Source organism: Phocoena sinus, chromosome 2, assembly GCF_008692025.1.
Source record: "Phocoena sinus isolate mPhoSin1 chromosome 2, mPhoSin1.pri, whole genome shotgun sequence".
Taxonomy (NCBI): domain Eukaryota; kingdom Metazoa; phylum Chordata; class Mammalia; order Artiodactyla; family Phocoenidae; genus Phocoena; species Phocoena sinus.
This window is the reverse complement of record NC_045764.1, coordinates 132,685,917-132,705,949: the sequence shown is the minus strand read 5'-3', so window position 1 is coordinate 132,705,949 and position 20,033 is coordinate 132,685,917. Positions and strand designations below refer to the sequence as shown.

The window sequence follows — 20,033 nt, the reverse complement described above, 5'->3', positions numbered from 1 at the left end:
GGAGAGAAGTAAATAAAAATAAGAGGAAATAAACCAAAGCTTTATTTTTTTTAGGACAAAAATATGAAAGATAAAGACAACAGGCAAGGAAGATCCAACTTATGCTTAATTGATACCCATTATTTCAATTCTTTTAAGGGACACTGAATCTCATGACTGAAAAGACATGCTTTGCCCAAGGGAATACTGATAGAAGAGTCAATGCAAAGCCACATTATAGCAAAATTCCCATGACTTCAAAGAAGCTGAATCCCTTGATGTTGTACAGTAGGGTGGACACTGGAAAGTCCAATAAATAATAAAAACTTGGTTGATTACCCAAAGGATGTTTTCATTGTGAGAGTGTATTTTGACAAAAATACATGAAAAGAATGCAAATTCAGGGGACTTCCCTGGTGGCCCAGTGGTTAAGACTCTGGGTTCCCAATGCAGGGGGTATGGGTTTGATCCCTGGTTGGGGAACTAAGATCCCACATGCCACGTGGCAGAGCCTTAAAAAAAAAAAAAAAAAAAAAAAGAATGCAAAACTCAGGCTGGTCTCAAGACACCTATCCAGCGATTGGAATGTAGAGAATGGTAAAGCAAGCATGACAAACTCTCAAGGAAAGAAAGTGCAACCCAGAAAAATTATACCCCACCAAATTATCATTCAAGTACAAAGACAATAAAGCAGCATTTTAACTTGCCAGAATTTGGGAAATACAGGTTCCATAAGCCCTTCTTGAAACAATTCCAGAAAAAAAAAACAATTTCATCCAACCAAGAGATGAATATAGAAGCTTATGGCAAAAGAACTGGTATCAAGCTTTGAACCCAGCATTAAGCTACAGAATTAAGACCGAAACAAACATAAAAATTATAGTCACAAAACAAACATTAAATATTTTAAGTATCTGATAAACAAATGCTATAATTAACAAAAGTAGAGAGGGAAGGAAGAGAGAAGGTAGGAAAAAGTTTAAATAGACTTCCTCCTGTTATACAACATGGGGCCAAAATAGTTACTAACTTAGAGTTGGGAAAAAAACACATAATTGAGGCAAGTATATTTAAAGGCCAACAAGAAGAAATCAATAATCAACCAAAACTATCAAAATTTTTTTTGCCTTTTCTATTTTTTTTAATTGGGGTATAGTTGATTTACACTGTTATATTAGTTTCTGCTGTACAGTGAAGTGGATCAACTATATGTATACATATATCCCCTCCCTCTTGGACCTCCCTCCCAGCCCCCACCATGACACACATCTAGGTCACCACAGAGCACTGAGCTGATCTCCCTATGCTATACAGCAGGTTCCCACTAGCTATTTTACACATGGTAGAGTACCTATGTCAATCCTGATCTCCCAATTCATCCCACCCACACCTTCCCCCACTGTGTCCACACGTCCATTTTCTACATGTGCATCTCTATTCCTGCCCAGCAAACTGGTTCATCCGTACCATTTTTCTAGATTCCACATATATATGTGTTAATATACAATTCAAATACATTTTAAATGTTTTCTTACTAGTAATCACACTGAGTTAACATTTTTGAGCAATTATTTTATGCTAGGAACTCTAAGATAATACCTTATTATCATTCCCATTTTTGAGATGGGTAAACTGAGACACTGAGGTTAAGTAACTTATCTAAAGCCACAAAGCTCAAAGTGGCAGAGTCCAGATTTGAATCCAGGAAATCTGACCCTAGAGCCCAGGATCTTAACCTACACTCTAAATATACAACAGAAGTGTCTTATAGCTTAAACACCAAGGCGTGTGTACATACACATAGAACATAACATCTCCTCTCCAACTCTGCAAAAGCCCTCTAGCTTTTACTCTGTTTTCCCCTTCCCATCTAAGCTTATTCAAAGTGGATACTGTCACCTTTCCTATTCATTCATCACTTATTTATAGTCTAGTACTCCAATGAAACTGCTTTCACTAAGGATATCAAATCCATTTTTTCAATCCTTACTCTCCTTGATTGCTCTAAAGCATGTCACTGCTGATTTTTCCCACCACCTCTGAACTCTCTACCCTCCCTTAGCATCTGTGATCCCACTGTCTCCTGCTGTTTCTCCTCTCACTATACTCTGTGGTGGCTTTCCCTGACCTTTAAATGTTGGTGCTTCTCAAGGTTCATTCCTGAACTTTCTTACCCCTCTCCACATCCTCTCTGGACTAACATACATCCACTATATGTACTGGTGATAGTTGATTACTTTCCGAAATTACCCACTTTGCAATATATTTTCAACACCAGAGAATAATATATTCAATTGTGAAATAATTGTATCCATTTAAATGCTCCAAAGGATGCCTAAAACAACTTCCTAAATATTTTCATAATCCTCTACTCTCTCTTCCTTTGCAAAGTGCTCATGAATACCATTGTCACCACAATCTATCCAGTTACTCCAGAGCAAAAACAAGCATTCATTCTAGACTCTTCTTTAGCCACGATATCTAATTGGTCAGCAAGTCCTCTAACTCCTCTATCTCTATCCTACATCTATGCTTATATTCCTGCATTTATCTTCCCCCTTTCTCTGAAGTGGTCTTTATTAGGTGTGGGGATTCATCTACATCCTGGACCTTGAAATCTATTAAAAGGTCTGAGCAAGAATCAATTTCCGTGACAGGAAAAGGGAGAAATTAAACTTACCAAGTCTTTCCCTGATAAGAGTGGATCTACAAGGGCACTGAGTCCCTGAAGATAAGAATAGAACCACACCATAAGAAACACAGAACAAGATTTTAATTGAAAGCCAAAGGTTCCAAGGAAAAGGGAAAAATGTTAGGTTTCAAAATATTTACTCTATTTCAAAACGTTATCTTTAACAGTTCCCAACTTCCTCCTTGGCCTGCCTAATATAGCTATCAAGGGGAGTCTGATTTACCACCCAACCTCTAGAGTTCAAAGCTGTCTCAAGCAATAAAATGACTACTCTTGCACCCATAAACCACCACCACCATCCTTAGTCAGAAGAGAAACACCTGAAGCAATTAATGTTAAAAAGCAGTGATTTCAAACAGGTAGTAACTAAGTTCAGCTGGAGGCTTTTCCCTGCAAGAAGATTTTCCCAATCCTCACAAATAACCAGGAACCCTTTTAAGATATACACTTACCCAATTAAAGTAAATCAAAAGATAAATTCTTCAATCAAGAACTTCAAGAACGTTCCTTGCAAGAGAATAATCTAACTTTGTATCCAAAGTCACACAGTTATCGCACTTACTCTGATGATCCTCGAACACACTGTTTACTCTTAGCCACTGTGGCACCACACGGAGACTGTCCAACAAGCATACTACATTGTAAAATTCCACAGATTTGTAAAACATGTTGTCAATAGATACTTGGAAGTATGGACAGACATATGCCATGATAAATGCTGTATGACAAAAAAAATTCAGATGGTTATGAGAAAGAAGAGAATGATTTAGACTAGGAATTCAGATTAGCCTCATACGAGGAAATGATATTTAAATGGAAACCTGATGGAGGAAATAACCAAGGAAAGAAGTTAGGGGGTAGGGGCTTGGGGGTTTTAGGACAGTCCAGACAGAAGAGAATATTTGGTTTTCTTTAATGAGGGGATGAGGAAAATGCCATGAGATCAGGTTATAGAGACAGACAGACATAGGCCTTAAAAGGAATCTGGATTTTGCTTTAAGTGCAAAGAGAAAGGCACCAAAGGGTTTTTAAAACAGTGATTTACCTCTTAAAGGCTGCCTTGCAGTTGTGTAGAAAAAATAGACTAGAAGGCTACAAGGGAATGCAGAAACATCAACTAGGAGAATACTGAAGGTAATCAAATGAGAAGTGATGGTTTGGACTAGGATGGTCTTTAATAAATGGGAGAGGATTCAAGATGGTGGAGAAGGGACTTCCCTGGTGGTCCAGTGGCTGGGGCTCTGGGCTCCCAGTGCAGGGGGCCCAGGTTTGATCCCTGGTCAGGGAACTAGACCCCACATGCATGCTGCAACTAAGAGTTCGCAGGCCACGATGAAGATCCCGTGTGCCACAACTAAGACCCAGTGCAACCAAATAAATAAATACATATTTTAAAAAAAAAAGAAAAAAAAAAGATGGAGAAGTAGGAGGATGTGGAGTTCATCTCTCTCCACAGATGCATCAGGAATACATCTATAGATGCAACAATTCTCACAGAACACCGGCTGAAGACTAGCAGAAGACCTTGAACACCAGACAGGACTATAAAGATCCCTGCATAACTGGGTAGGATGGCAAAAAGAAGGGAGAAGGAGGAGGAGAGGAAGCTGGATGGGACCTGCACCCCTGGGAGCAGGGGGGAGGCGGAAGCAGAGGAGAGAGTCCCAAATTCGGGGAAACATCCTCTCCAACAGAGAAATCGACTGGGACAGAAGAAAGCATTTGAGGCTGTTGGAAGAGGGTGAAGCGGCCAATCGGTGGCAGATGGGACACAGTGAGAAATACACAGACGGTCCGTACCGTGGCCCTACATGCCCTGGACTGGGACATGTGTTCACAGGTGTGCAAGGGGGCTGGGAGCTGGAGCACGGGGACTGGAGAACAGGCCCAGAGCGAGAATTGCTGTTGGCTGTGGGGAGATGGACTGAGGGGACGGGAGGGAGGAAATCCGCAGCAGGGAATACCTACAGAGGAAGATGGGACTGCCATGGAAGGAGGGCACTATTGCTGAGTAACACGCAGGGGTACAAGCCACTCTTGCAGCCTCTCTCTCCCCTCATGCCAGCACCTGCCAATTAGCAATAAAAAAAAAGCCCCCACAGGGATGGCCCTAGCGCACCTGCTGCTCGGCGCCAGAAAAAGCCCAGCCAGGGCTGGCCCTGACGCACCATACACTGGGTGCCAGAAAAGGCCCTCACTAGGGCCATACCTCTTGTGCCTGTGGCTGACGGCTCCCCTGCGCATTTGGCACCACCAGGGCTCCCGCGATCCAAGCAGTCATACCACCTCTGCACTCTGTCCTCACTGGAGCAGACCCAAGATCTCCACGGCAGCCTCAGGACCAGACTCTGTGGGTGGACCACACACAGAGGTGGGGATAAAACCAAAGCTGAACCCCAGGGATGGGGCAACTAAGGAAGAAGATCGAAAACTTTCCATCAGCTGTACAAGCTGCAGATTAAACCCCCGTGATCAGCTAGGTAGACCCTGCGTCCATGGAATATCTGAGTAGACAATGAGTGTTCCCACAAATGAAAATGGTCTAGCTCTGGCAGCTGTGGACGCTGGGGACAAGCACACGCAAGAACTGGCTCAGATCAGAGTCTGAGTGGTCTTCACAGGGCCCACAACAGGTCCAGAGACCAGCCCGGAGGCAGAGGAGGGTCTCTTGGGGAGGCGGAGGTGGGCTATGGCTCACGGTATGCGCAAAGACACTTTCAGCTGAGACCCCAGGGAAACATAATTATTACTATTAATTTTATTATGTTTTGATTCATTCTGGCTTTTTTGTTGTTGGGTTTCTTTTCTTTCTTTTTTTTGTTTGTTGTTGTTTCAGGGTTTTTTCCTTTAGTCTTTTGAGATCTTCATGTTCTATAACATATTTTTTATTTTTATTTTATTTTTTTATAAACTTCTATTTTTACTTTACTTTTCTGTGTTCTTTTCCTGTATTTTTTTCTTCTTCTTTTTCTTTAATATTTTTTTATATTTCCATTTCTACTTTACTTTTCTGTTATCTGTTATGAAAAAAAAGTGTTTTTTCCCTTTCTATTTTATTTAATTTTTTTAATTCATTTTTATCAGTTTGTTCTGTTTCCTTACTTTATTCTTCAGTTGGCACACTGCTTTGGTTTTGTTATTAGGTTTTCTGTTTTTGTTATTTTTGATTCTAATTGTTTGATTTCGTTTTTGAGTTCTTCTGTTTGTCTGGTTGTTCCCTTGTTTTTGTTTCACATGGTTCTGTTTTGTTTCTTTTGTGTGTATGTATGCTTCCTTGTCTCTGTTTTTGTTTGTATGATTTTACTTTTTACCATTTTTCTATGGTTTTATTAGTCTTTTCTTTTTTGTTTTTTTTTTTAATCCCCTTTATTGAGGGATGAGCAACTTGCGGGGTCTTGGTTCCCAGATTGGAAGTCGGGCCTGAGGCTCTGCGGTAGGAGCACGGAGTCCAGGATACTGGACCACTAAAGAATTCCTGGCCCCAGGGAAGATTGATCACGGAGAGCTCTCAGAGGCCTCTAACTGAATCCAAGACCCAGCTCCACCCAACTGCCAGCAGCTCCCAGCGATGGATGCCTCTCACCAAACAACAAACAAGACAGGAACACAAACCCAACAGCACACAGACTACCTAAAGCCATACTAAGCTGAAAGACACCCAAAAACATACCACCTGACTCAGCTCCACCTACAAGAACGCAGGCACAAGTCCCTCCCATCAGGAAGCGTACACAAGCCACTAGACCAACCTCACCACCAGGGGCAGAGAACAGAAGCAAGAGGAACTATGACCCTGCAGCCTAGGGAAAGGAGGAGACCTCAAATACCATAAACCAGACAAAAGGAGAAGACAGAGAAATATCTTGCAGGCAGAAGAGCAATATAAAAACCCACAAGAACAAATAAATGAAGAGGAAATCGGTAAACCACCTGAAAAAGAATTCAGAATAATAATAGTAAAGATGATGCAAAATCTCAGAAACAGAACAAAGAAAATACAAGAAATGTTTAACAACGAACTAGAAGAGCTAAAGAGTAAACAAACAGTAATGAACAACACAATAACTGAAATTAAAAATACTCCAGAAGGAATCAATAGCAGAATAACTGAGGCACAAGAATGGATAAGCGAGCTGGAAGATAGAATGGTGGAAATAACTGCCACAGAACAGAAAAAGAAAAAAGAATGAAAGTAATGGAGGACGGTCTCAGAGACCTCTGGGACAACATTAAGCACAACAATGTTCGAATTGTTGGTGTCCCAGAAAAAGAAGAAAAAAAGAAAGGATCTGAGAAAATATTTGAAGAGATTATAGTCAAAAACTTCCCCAACACAGAAAAGGAAATAGTAAATCAAGTCCAGGAAGCACAGAGAGTCCCATACAGGAGAAACCCAAGGAGAAACATGCTGAGACACATATTAATCAAACTAACAAAATTTAAACACAAAGAAAAAATATTAAAAGCAGCAAGGAAAAAGCAACAAATAACATACAAGGGAATCCCCAATAAGGTTAACAGCTGATCTTGCAGCAGAAATTCCACAGGCCAGAAGGGAGTGGCAAGATATATTTAAAGTGATGAAAGGGAAAAACCTACAACCAAGATTACTCAACTCAGCAAGGGTCTCATTCAGATTCAATGGACAAATCAAAAGCTTTAGAGACAAGCAAAAGTTAAGAGAATTCTGCACCACCAAACCAGCTTTACAATAAATGCTAAAGGAACTTCTCTAGGCAGGAAACACAAGAGAAGGAAAAGACCTATGATAACAAACCCAAACAATTAAGGAAATGGTAATAGGAACATACATATCAATAATTACCTTAAATGTAATGGATTAAATGCCCCAACCGAAAGACACAGACTGGGGACTTCCCTGGTGGCACAGTGGTTAAAAGTCCGTCTGCCAAATGCACGGGACGGGTTCAATCCCTGGTCCAGGAAGATCCCACATGCCGCAGAGCAACTAACCGCAGGCACCACAACTACTGAGCCTGCACTCTAGAGCCCACACTCCACAACAAGAGCAGCCACTGCAATGAGAAGCCCACACATTGCAATGAAGAGCAGCCCCCACTCAACGCAACTAGAGAAAGCCACGCACAGCAATGAAGACCCAACACAGTCATAAATAAATAAATAAGCAAACAAGCTAGCAAGCAAGGAAGCAAACAAGCAATCATTAAAATAAAGAAAAAGACACTGACTGGCTGAATGTATACAAAAACAAGACCCATATTATACACTGTCTACAAGAGACCCCTTCAGACCTAGGGACAATACACACTGAAAGTGAGGGAATGGAAGAAGACATTCCATGGAAATGGAAATCAAAAGAAAACTGGAGAGGCAATACTCACATCAGACAATCAGACTTCTGACTTTAAAATAAAGACTATTATAAGAGACAAGGAAGGACACTATATAATGATCAAGGAATCAATCCAAGAAGAAAATATAACAATTAGAAATATCTACACATCCAACACAGGAGCACCTCAGTACATAAAGCAAATGCTAACAGCCATAAAAGGAGAAATCAACAGTAACACAATAATAGTAGGGGACTTTAACACCCCACTTACACCAATGGACAGATCATCCAAACAGAAAATAAAGAAGGAAACACAAGCTTTAAATGACACATTAGACCAGATGGACTTAATAATTTGACATTTATAGGACATTCTATCCAAAAACAACAAAATACACTTTCTTCTCAAGTGCACAAGAAACATTTTCCAGGATAAATCACATTTTGGGTCACAAATCAAGCCTCAGTAAATTTAAGAAAACTGAAATAGTATCAAGCATCTTTTCTGACCACAACACTATGAGACCAGATATCAATTACAGGGAAAAAAACTGTAAAAAAAAAATACGAACACATGGAGGCTAAACTATACACTACTAAACAACCAACAGATCACTGAAGAAATCAAAGAGGAAATCAAAAAATACCTATAGACAAATGACAGTGAAAATATGAAGACCCAAAACCTATGGGATGCAGCAAAAGCAGTTCTAAGAGGGAAGTTTATAGCAATATAAGCCTACCTCAAGAAACAAGAAACATCTCAAACAACCTAACCTTACACCTAAAGCAATGAGAGAAAGAAGAACAAAAAAACCCCAAAGTTATCAGAAGGAAAGAAATCATAAAGATCAGGTCAGAAATAAATGAAAAAGAAATGAAGGAAACAATAGAAAAGATCAATAAAACTAAAAGCTGGCTCTTGGAGAAAATAAACAAAATTGATAAACCATGAGCCATACTCATCAGGAAAAAAAGGGAGAAGATGCAAATCAATAGAATTAGAAATGAAAAAGGAGAAGTAACAACTGACACTGCAGAAATACAAAAGATGAGAGACTACTATAAGCAACTATATGCCAATAAAATGGACAACCTGAAAGAAATGGACAAATTCTTAGAAAAGTACAACCTTCCAAGACTGAACGAGGAAGAAACAGAAAATATGAGCAGACCAGTCACAAGTAATGAAATTGAACCTGTGATTAAAAATCTTCCAACAAACAAAAGCCCAGGGCCAGACGGCTTCATGGGTGAATTCCATCAAACATGTAGAGAAGAAAGCTAACACCTATCCTTCTCAAACTCTTCCGAAATACAGCAGAGGGAGGAACACTCCCGAATTCATTCTACAAGGCCACCATCACCCTGATACCAAAACCAGACAAAGACGTCACAAAAAAAGAAAATTACAGGCCAATATCTCTGATGATCATAGATGCAAAAATCCTGAACAAAATACTAGCAAACAGAATCCAACAGCACATTAAAAGGATCATACACCATGATCAAGTGCGGTTTATTCCAGGAATGCAAGGATTCTTCAATATATGCAAATCAATCAATGTGATACACCATATTAACAAAGTGAAGGATAAAAACCATATGATAATCTCAATAGATGCAGAATAAGCTTATGACAAAATTCAACACCCACTTACGATAAAAACTCTCCATAAAGTGGGCATAGAGAGAACCTACCTCAACATAATAAAAGCCATATATGACTAACCCACAACCAACATCATTCTCAATGGTGAAAAACTGAGAGCATTTCCTCTAAGATCAGGAACAAGGCAAGTGTGCCCACTCTCACCACTATTATTCAACATAGTTTTGGAAGTTTTAGCCACAGCAATCAGAGAAGTAAAAGAAATGAAAGGAATCCAAACAGGAAAAGAAGAAGTAAAGCTGTCACTGTTTGCAGATGATATGATACTATATATAGATAATCCTAAAGATGCCACCAGAAAACTACTAGAGCTAATCAATGAATCTGGTAAAGTAGCAGGATACAAAATTGATGCACAGAAATCTCTTGCATTCCTATACACTAACAACAAAAAATCAGGAAGAGAAATTAAGGGAACACTCCCATTTACCACTGCAACAAAAACAATAAATACCTAGGAATAAACCTACCTAAGGAGGCAAAAGACGTGTATGCAGAAAACTATAAGAAACTGACGGGGGTGGGGAGAGAGAGAAAAAAAGACACTGATGAGAGAAATCAAAGACAATACAAACAGATGGAAACATAGACCATGTTCTTGGTTTGGAAGAATCAACATTGTGAAAACGACTATACTGCCCAAAGTAATCTACAGACTCAGTGCAATCCTTATCAAATTACCAATGGCATCTTTCACAGAACTAGAATAAAAAATTTTACAATTCATGTGGAAACACAAAAGACCCCAAATAGCCAAAGTAATCTTGAGAAGGAAAAACAGAGCTGGAGGAATCAGGCTCCCTGACCTCAGACTATACTACAAAGCTACAGTAATCAAAACAGTATGGTATTGGCACAAAAGCAGAAATATAGATTAATGGAACAGGATAGAAAGCCCAGAGATAAACCCACACACATATGATCACCTTATCTTTAACAAAGGAGGCAAGAATATACAATGGAGAAAATCCAGCCTCTTCAATAAGTGGTGCTGGGAAAACTGGATAGCTACATATAAAAGAATGAAATCCGAACACTTCCTAACACCATACACAAAAATAAACTCAAAATGGATTAAAGACCTAAATGTAAGGCTAGACACTATAAAAGTCTTAGAGGAAAACACAGAACATTCTATGACATAAACCACAGCAAGATCCTTTCTGACCCACCTCCTAGAGGAATGGAAATAAAAATAAACAAACGGGACCTAATGAAACTTAAAAGCTTTTACACAGCAAAGGAAACCATAAACAAGATGAAAAGACCACCCTCAGAATAGGAGAAAAGATTTGCAAACAAAGCAACTGACAAAGGATTAATCTCCAAAATATACAAGCAGCTCATGCAGCTCAATATCAAAAAACAAACACCCCAATCCAAAAATGGACGGAAGACCTAAATAGACATTTCTCCAAAGAAGACATACAGATTGCCAACAAATACATGAAAAGATGCTCAACATCACTAATCATTACAGAAATGCAAATCAAAACTACAATGAGGTATCACCTCACACTGGTCAGAATGGCCATCATCAAAAAATCTACAGACAGTAAATGCTGGAGAGGGTGTGGAGAAAAGGGAACCCTCTTGCACTGTTGCTGGGAATGTAAACTGATACAGCCACTATGGAGAACAGTATGGAGGTTCCTTAAAAAACTAAAAATAGAACTACCATACGACCCAGCAATCCCACTACTGGGCATATACCCTGAGAAAACCATAATTCAAAAAGAGTCATGTATCACAATGTTCACTGTAGCACTATTTGCAATAGCCAGGACATGGAAGCAACCTAAGTGTCCATCAACAGATGAATAGATAAAGATGTGGCACATACATACAATGGAATATTACTCAGCCATAAAAAGAAATGAAACTTAGTTATTTGTAGAGATGGATGGACCTAGAGTCTGTCATACAGAGTGACATAAGTTAGAAAGAGAAAAACAAATACTGTATGCTAACACATATATATGGAATCTAAAAAAAAAAAAAAAGGTTCTGATGAACCTAGAGGTAGAACAGGAATAAAGATGTAGACGTAGAGAATGGACTTGAGGACACGGGGAGGGGGAAGGGTAAGCCGGGAGGAAGTGAGAGAGTAGCATGGACATATGTACACTACCAAATGTAAAATAGATAGCTAGTGGGAAGCAGCTGCATAGCACAGAAGATCAACTTGGTGCTTTGTGACCACCTAGAGGGGTGGGATAGGGAGGGTGGGAGGGAGGTTCAAGAGGGAGGGGATATGGGGATATATATATATACATATAGCTGTTTCACTTTGTTGTACAGCAGAAACACATCATAAAGCAATTACTCCAATAAAGATGGGGGAAAAAAAAGAATGAATGGAAGCCACTAAAGGTTTGAAGGCAGAAAAGGTGTTAGGAGTGTGTGTGTATGTGTGTTTAAAATAAGAATGGTCACGTCCACAATCTAATATTGAACACTGGATACCATGTCATCTTATCTCACACAAAGTAACACTTAAAAACGTGTCACATTTACCAATATGAGACAGTTAGTAGATCTGATAATATAGTGAGTGTATTATAATGAGAAATTAAATATTAGCTTCATGGCTTTGTTTTTTCAAATTTTAGTCAGTCATAGCAATGATTCTATCATTCAAAGCATTTACTTTAGAACAGTAGTATTCTATACATACACATACACACACACACACACACACACACACACACCTAAAAGATGCCCAGGTGCTTTGAATGGTGCTATCTTCAGTCACAAAAACATTCCATATGTTATCCAGAAATCACCCGACCTTGCCTTCAGCACTTACATTCACAGGAAAGCAAGGTACAACTTAGCCAAGTGCCAAATGACTTTAAAGTTATATAAATCTTCTTACTTATTATAAGCAATTCGTTTTTGTCAAAACCTCAGATGACTCGGACACCTGACTGAACTAAATAAGTATACTGATTAGTATGGATATACGAAATAACTTCCGAAGGCATTCCAGAACTTTTAAATGTCACTAAGTGCTTCGGGGTATGAAGGACGGGAGTAGGTTATAACTTATTGCTCTAGCAGAAGTCTTGCTTGGTGAACTTCTAATCACTGCCCTCAAATAGGCTCATAATCTAAAATATGCTTACCTTCTTTAAAGCATCCTGTATCACACCAGACTTTTCCTTTAGCAGGTCTACAACACAAAGGGCCTCATCTTCAGAAAACATCATAGTCTTCAAGGACAGAAGAAAATCTTTAAATTTTACTTCAGCGTTCTCTTTAAAAAAAAAAAAAGTTAACATTTAAAAGATGTAAGTAACAACTTCAGCAAAGGTAAAGCACCAAGAATGCTTGACCCAGAAAGTCAGTAACCAAGAGAAAACAGATTTACATTTCAGGTCAAACAACAATTAATGCTCTAGTCCACAGAGAAAAAGTGTTTATCATTTTTAATATAATATGGAATAATTACATTAAATAAAAATTTGCTCAACCTGCAGAATATTTTTTATGTTTTCTTAATTGGAAATATAGTTGATTTACAATGTTGTGTTAATTTCTGCTGTACAGCAAAGTGATTCAGTTATACATATATATGTACATTATTTCTTAGATTCTTTTCCATTATGGTTTATCATGGGATACTGAATATAGTTCCCTGGGCTATACAGTAGGATCTTGTTGTTTATCCATTCTATGTACGTAGTGGTTTGTATCCAAACAGCAGAATATTAAAGTGCCAGTATACCCTTACTTAAAAAAAAAAAAAATGCAAATGTCTAATATATGGTAGTATCTATACTAAATATGTTCACAAATACTCTCATTTAACTGTAATACTTAGGACTTATGAGCCAAATTTTACAGATGAGAAAATAAGCTCGAAGACAATTACAAAAAGGAAGTCTGATTTTACAAACATCAAGTATATACAGCAATCCTAACATTTTAAAAATCCATGTGCCAAACATCTCCTGACTCACCCACTTCGATTCCCCTAGGGCTCTTATATTAGCCAACAGCGGCCTCTCATTAAAAGCAACTGCCACCCATTAGACCCGAAGGGGCCCAGAGCTTTTAATACTTCAGCTACATTGTAAGTTTAAAAAGGCAGCTGTGTGCATGTATGAGAACAAGGGGTATATGGAAACTCTGTACTTTCCACTCAATTTTGCTGTGAACCTAAAAGTGCTGTTAAAAAAAAAACAACAAACTATTAAAAAAATAATATGGAGTTCCCTGGTGGTCCAGTGGCTAGGACTCAGCACTTTCACTGCCGTGGGCCCCGGTTCAACCCCTGGTTGGGGAACTAAGATCCCACAAGCCATGTGACTCGGCCAAAATAATAACAATAATAATAGTAATAATAATAATAAGGCCGTTGTGAATTAGCATAGAAAACTCTGAGAGACAATAATAGAAGGGAACAGATTACCAGATAGCAAAACAGCTATGAAACCTTAGGCAAGTCAAAGTCTAATATCCAGCTCTACAAAACTTAGAAGGTGGATTAGAAAACTACCAATAAATCTTTTACTACAAAGATTCTATTAGTCTTTTGCAATTCATTGCTTCTATGAGAAAACACACTCACTCCATCAGAACTCAAAAATGTGTTTTTTTCAATACAAAAGATTGTCACATTCTGTATATTACCTTTATCAGCTTCAATCTTCAGTTTTTTAGCCCCTGTTTTCTGAATTCCTTCTACTTGGTCAGGTTTAATCAGATCAATAACCTCTCTCTTATCCACCACAGGATTTGAATCAGCATTATCCATCAAAGGAATATAAGTTGTTGCATGAATAAGGGGTTCATCTACCAAGACTGTAATTTAAGTTCAACAAAATCATAATTACTCAGCATTTTTTATAACAGAGTAATTAAATAACATGTAAGCACAATTAAGTTTAATGATAAATGCAGTTATTTTCAAATCTCTAATACCAGCTCAATTTGGCTTTAAATTCCTATTTTATCATTTAACAACTCAAAACACTCTTCTAATTAAGAAATACCAGTTCAATATTATTTTATAGCATATCATTTGTATCACATATCTCCTCTAATAGTATCTGAAAATTTCTTCTTATACATCCCTATACATTTTAGTTAGTTCTCATGTTTCTCCTGATTTAACTAAGAATCCATTCACATTTAATTAGTGCTCAAGGAAAACTATTAGTTTTTAATGTATGTTGGTACTTTACTGACCTCTTATTCCAATTGGTTAATTCCTAACTGAGTTTTTTTCCTTGCTAGATACAAAATTAGTCACTGCTCCTTGCAGATATCTTCTCATTTCTAATAGTTATGCCTCTAACTTATATGGTACATCTTACTACACTAGTTAAAACTTCCAGAACCACATTAAAAGTGGAGGAAGGAAGGCTTCTTTGTTCCTAATTTTAATGGAAAAAGTTTGAATACTGAAGTCTGATATCTGTTGGTTAGAGTCACAAACTTCCACACCCATATGGAAGTCTCTCTATATCCCTACCTTTAAAAAAAAAAAAAAACTCTGGGGCACATACAGTTCTTTCATTTAAAATGTATAATAAATATTTAATATTAACAAATATTTTGTGATAATATTTTTCTATACCTGATTGCTTGATATATCATAGTTTTAATGCAAATAACAGAAGTTCATCTTTTCCCTTTCCAATTTTACTATTTTCTAGCCCTAGTTGATATCACAGCCCAATATTATAAAAATCACTGTTTTATCTATGTAAATTTCATAGCTAAGTCTTCTGTGGACAATTCGGAACAGATAAAAATTGCTCCATCACTTTTAACTGGATGCTTCTCATACACACATGCAAATTATGTTTAATAAATAGTTAGGAATGTAGGGTAATGATAAATTTAACTAATGTTCTCAAGCATAATCTTTATGTGATATTAAAAAGTACAAATATTTCAGGAATACTTTTCTTCTATAGAGTTTGTATGCTATTAACATTATTTTCAAAACTCAGTTAAGAATGAGTTTATAAATGCTTCTGTCCTTTTATAAATTTCATATAAAGGTCTTCACCACAAACTTATACCCTAACCATCTGTCAAAGCACCATGGGCTTGTATTAGTTTTAAAGCTGTTATGGTACATATTAAGCTGGAAGTTAAAGAGCATGTGAGGTCTCTAGGTTCCTTGTCCTAGTGGACTTCTCTAGAATTAGTATTTATAAAATACGTATCTACACATTTCACCATTTTCAGTCTTTTGCTTCTTTGATGAAACCTTCTTCTTTCCTGATCCACCTTCTTGTTTAGTCTCTTGATGCAGGGGTAATGGTTCTTGCTTTTTTGACGGTGCCATAAGAGGTTCCACCTTTTTATCCTGATCATCTTTATTAAAAATAAATGAAAAATCATCATAGCAAACAATGAACACACCAGAAAAGATTCAATTATTAATGAATACTTCCTAAAATGCTTTACCACCAAAATTTTAAACTCTGATATACAATTCTCTCACTTATTCTAGCTTTCTTACTCTGCCACATATGCTCTTTAACTTCATCAGGACTTCTAGTACTTGCTCCTTCTTTTATATCCCATTTCTCAGCCACTCCTAGCCCTACTCAGCTTATAGGCATGGTCAAATCCCTTATCATCTTAAAAAATAAAACCCTTCCCACCACTGTAATCCCTAGCCCCCCACACCCATTTCCTTTTTATACTGACCAAAGAACAGTCTGTACTTCCTTTCCTACCAATCATTTCTCAACTAATTGCAACCTGCTTTTTCTCTCTTCCATTATATCCATGAAAGATTTTACTCAGGTCCCTAGTGTCCCAAATGCCACATTCTACCAATAATATCTTTTAATCCTTATTTGAATTCTATTTAGCATTTCATACTATTGGTCTCTACCTCTTTAAATTACTCTCTTCTCCGTTATGCTAAGTGAAATAAGCCAGTCACAAAAGGACAAATATTGTATGATTTCACTTTTATGAAGTACCTAGAGTAGTCAAATTCATAGACACGGAAAGTAGGATGGTGCTCGCCAAGAACTAGAGAGAGGGAAGAATGGGGAATTAGTGCTTAACGGGTACAGAATTTTAGTTGGGAAAGACGAAAAGTTCTTGAGATGGCTGGTGGTGATGACTGTGCAAGAATGTGAATGTACTTAATGCCACAGAACTTATACTTTTTTTTTTTTTTTTTTTTGGCGGGATGTGGGCCTCTCACTGTTGTGGCCTCTCCCATTGCGGAGCACAGGCTCCGGACACACAGGCTCAGCAGCCATGGCTCACGGGCTCAGCCACTCTGCAGCATGTGGGATCTTCCCGGACCAGGGCACGAACCCGCATCCCCTGCATTGGCAGGAGGACTCTCAACCACTGCGCCACCAGGGAAGCCCAGAACTTATACTTTAAAATGGTAAATTTTATGTTACATATATTTTACCACAATAAAATAAATAAAATTCAGCTCCCATGATAATTCTTTTCTTACACTTGGAATATTCCTTTGCAGTCTCCTTTGTAAGCTGTTCCTACTGAATACCTTATACGCTGGTATTCTTCAGGATTGTGTCCTCATTTTAAATACTTTCCTTGAATGATCTTCTCTACACCCACGACATCAACTACTACCATCGTGCTTAATAAGGCTTCTGAATCTGTAGTCTAGCCTTATGCCTCTATACTTAAATTTCCTACTGCATCCTCCCTATGTAAATAGCCCCTATAGGCACCAGAAACACAAACTGAAAGCATTCTCCTCTGGGCACACATCCACTCTCTCCCCATTATTCCCTCTTAAAGCTATCAACATTTACCAATCAGAGCTTGAGTAATCTTTTCTACAAAGGGCTGAACAGTAAATACTCTGGTTTTGTGGGCCATTTAGACTCTGTCACAACTATTCACCTGCTGTTGCAGTGTGAAAGCCAGCCACAGACATACGTTAACACATGAGTGTGGCTGCATTCAAAAAAACTTGATTTATGGACACAGAGGTTTGAATTTCGTATAATTTCCATATTTAACACAATATTACTCCTGTAGTTTTTTTAATCCATTTGAAATATAAAAACCATTCTTGGCTCATGGGCCATAAAAAACGAGAAGCAGGCCAGATGTGGCTCACAGGTTGCAGTTTGCCTACGCTGACCTAACTTAAAACTTGGAAATTATCTTTGACCCTGCTTTCTCCTCTATCTGCCATACCCTATGCATAACGTTAGTCATGTCATTTTTGCTTTGCAGATGTCTCTAACCTCCTTACTATTTCTTCTGTCACTACCACAGTTCAGTCCTTCAACTTAACTCTGGAAAATAATACCCTCTTAACAAGTGTGCCTATAGTAAACACTGCCCTATGAAACTTGTCTTCCCTAGTTCTGCCAAAAATACCTTTCTAAAATGCAAATCAGGCCATGTAAACTAAGCCTGCTTGAAAATCTTCAACAATGGCCAAATCACAACATCCCAGCTCCTTAGCATTGTATACAAAAATCATCATGATCTACCCACTCCATTAGCTTTTCAGCTTTGTTTCGTACCACTCCCCACCTCCCATTTCATGGTTCAACAATACACTGTACTCTTGCACCTTTAATGCCTTTATGCATGATCTTCTGTCAGTGGGGAATGAGATCCCACTATTTGCTCGACGAGGTGATTCATTCCGGAAGACCCAGCTCAGGCACTGCCTCCTCTGTAAAGCTTTTGACCCATGGTCCCCATAAGTACTAGGTGTTTTGGCTCCATAGTATTTCTATACTTTGTATTTTTCTTATATAAGTCACATTTCATTATTGACTTACATGGCCTTCTGTCCCCTTTACTCTTATTTCTCTAGTACCATGCTTGATCAGAGCTGGCAAGCAAATATTTAAAATCCAGTATAACTAACTTAATACTACATAAGTTAAGATACGAAAACAACTTAATAGTGAACACAAGTCCTTTCATACAGAGCAAACTGTTTGCAATTTCAACATCATCAGCAGCAGCACACCATTTCTCACATCCTTTCTGTTGTACCTATTAAGCTCTCTCCTTAGAACACCCTATCCACCAAGAAAAACTAGCTAGTACTTATTCAACCTTTAAGATTAACTTTAGGCATTACATGCTTTAAATGGCCCACCTTAGAACTCCAACACTGGTTTAGACATACCTAGCTCATTATACTAAACTTTTTATATTATAATAACCTATTTCTGTTTGTATCTACAACTAGCATGAGGCTACCTTGAAAATGCACACTTCATCTCTGCAGTCCTAGTACCTAATCTAATGCCTAGCACAAAACACATGTATGATAAATGTTTGCAAAATTAATCAAAGGTGAAAATGATATCTGATTTTTCTTTTCATCTTTAATTCCTATCACACTGATGAGAAAGTACTGGTTGAAATAAATGTAAACATTTCTAACTACTGATATTTACAGGTCCTCAGTGGTTTTATATATTTCTATAATATATTTTATATTTTATATATTTATATTTTATATATATAAACAGATTTTATATATTTCCACTAAAGGCCTTTTCCACATTTGTAATGTGAAATTTAGTTTTGAACACTGTTTTATGCTCAGTACTAATTCTTTCTATCAGCAATTAATGAAAGCAAACACACAGTGAAAAGGATAATGTTCTCAATTTCAGATTCAGTATTTAACATTTGTGTGCACACTTAACAAAGTACCTGAACTTCAAACTCTAAAGTTATTAAAACAAATATAACCACGCAATAAAGGTGAATAGAATACAATACCGCTTCCATTTTTAGACTTCTTCTGCCCTGGTTTCTTCTTTGAGGCAGCTGCTTCCAAGGGGGGGGTGGGCTGTTTAGTAACTGGGACAGGTTCCACTTTTTTGCATGGAATCTTTGATACATCACTTTCTTTGGTGACCTGTTCTTCTAGTACAGGCTTGTGTTTCTTTTCCTTCTTCTTTCTTTCTCTAACACTACTTGAAGTTTCAACCACATTCAGTGGAACAGGTACAACTTGCTCATCTTCCACAGCCAAGGCATCAGATAATTTAAAGTCCCGGGGTACACTCTCAGAATCAGATTCATGGAGGTTCCCATTTTGGAGTTCTTTCTTTTTATTCTTTTTCTTTTCTGCCTTCTTTTTATCTGTTTTGGTAGGAATAAGCTTTTGTTCTCTTTTCTGTTTTGCAAGAACTTCATCATATAATGTTTCTTTCATGAAAAGCCAGAAGAAGAGGAAAATTACTGTAATAACTACTGAAGGAATAAGAACAATAAAATATGTTGACTCATAAAACTCCATGGTGCTTTTGTTAATGTGATCCTATAAAACCTAAATGTGAAAGAAGGAAAAAACAAAAACCTGAGTCAGTCTTATTAAACACAAAAAACCTCTGTTCTTTCAAGTGGTATTTCGTATTTAA

General features: G+C 37.8%; 1 protein-coding gene across 8 annotated transcripts in view; it reads right to left on the bottom strand.

The window, feature by feature from the left end:
• The window catches only part of KTN1 (kinectin 1), a 119,582-nt gene that overhangs the window by 59,310 nt on the left and 40,239 nt on the right, over positions 1-20,033 (bottom strand). For all 8 annotated transcript variants that reach the window (XM_032624530.1, XM_032624538.1, XM_032624531.1 and 5 more), the window contains 4 exons: positions 19,390-19,942; positions 15,859-15,996; positions 14,299-14,469; positions 12,789-12,919 (listed from right to left, as the gene is read on the bottom strand). In XM_032624530.1, coding sequence (XP_032480421.1) covers positions 12,789-12,919; positions 14,299-14,469; positions 15,859-15,996; positions 19,390-19,912 — 963 coding nt within the window. In that variant the 5' untranslated portion in view covers positions 19,913-19,942. The remainder of the gene's footprint in view (positions 1-12,788; positions 12,920-14,298; positions 14,470-15,858; positions 15,997-19,389; positions 19,943-20,033) is intronic.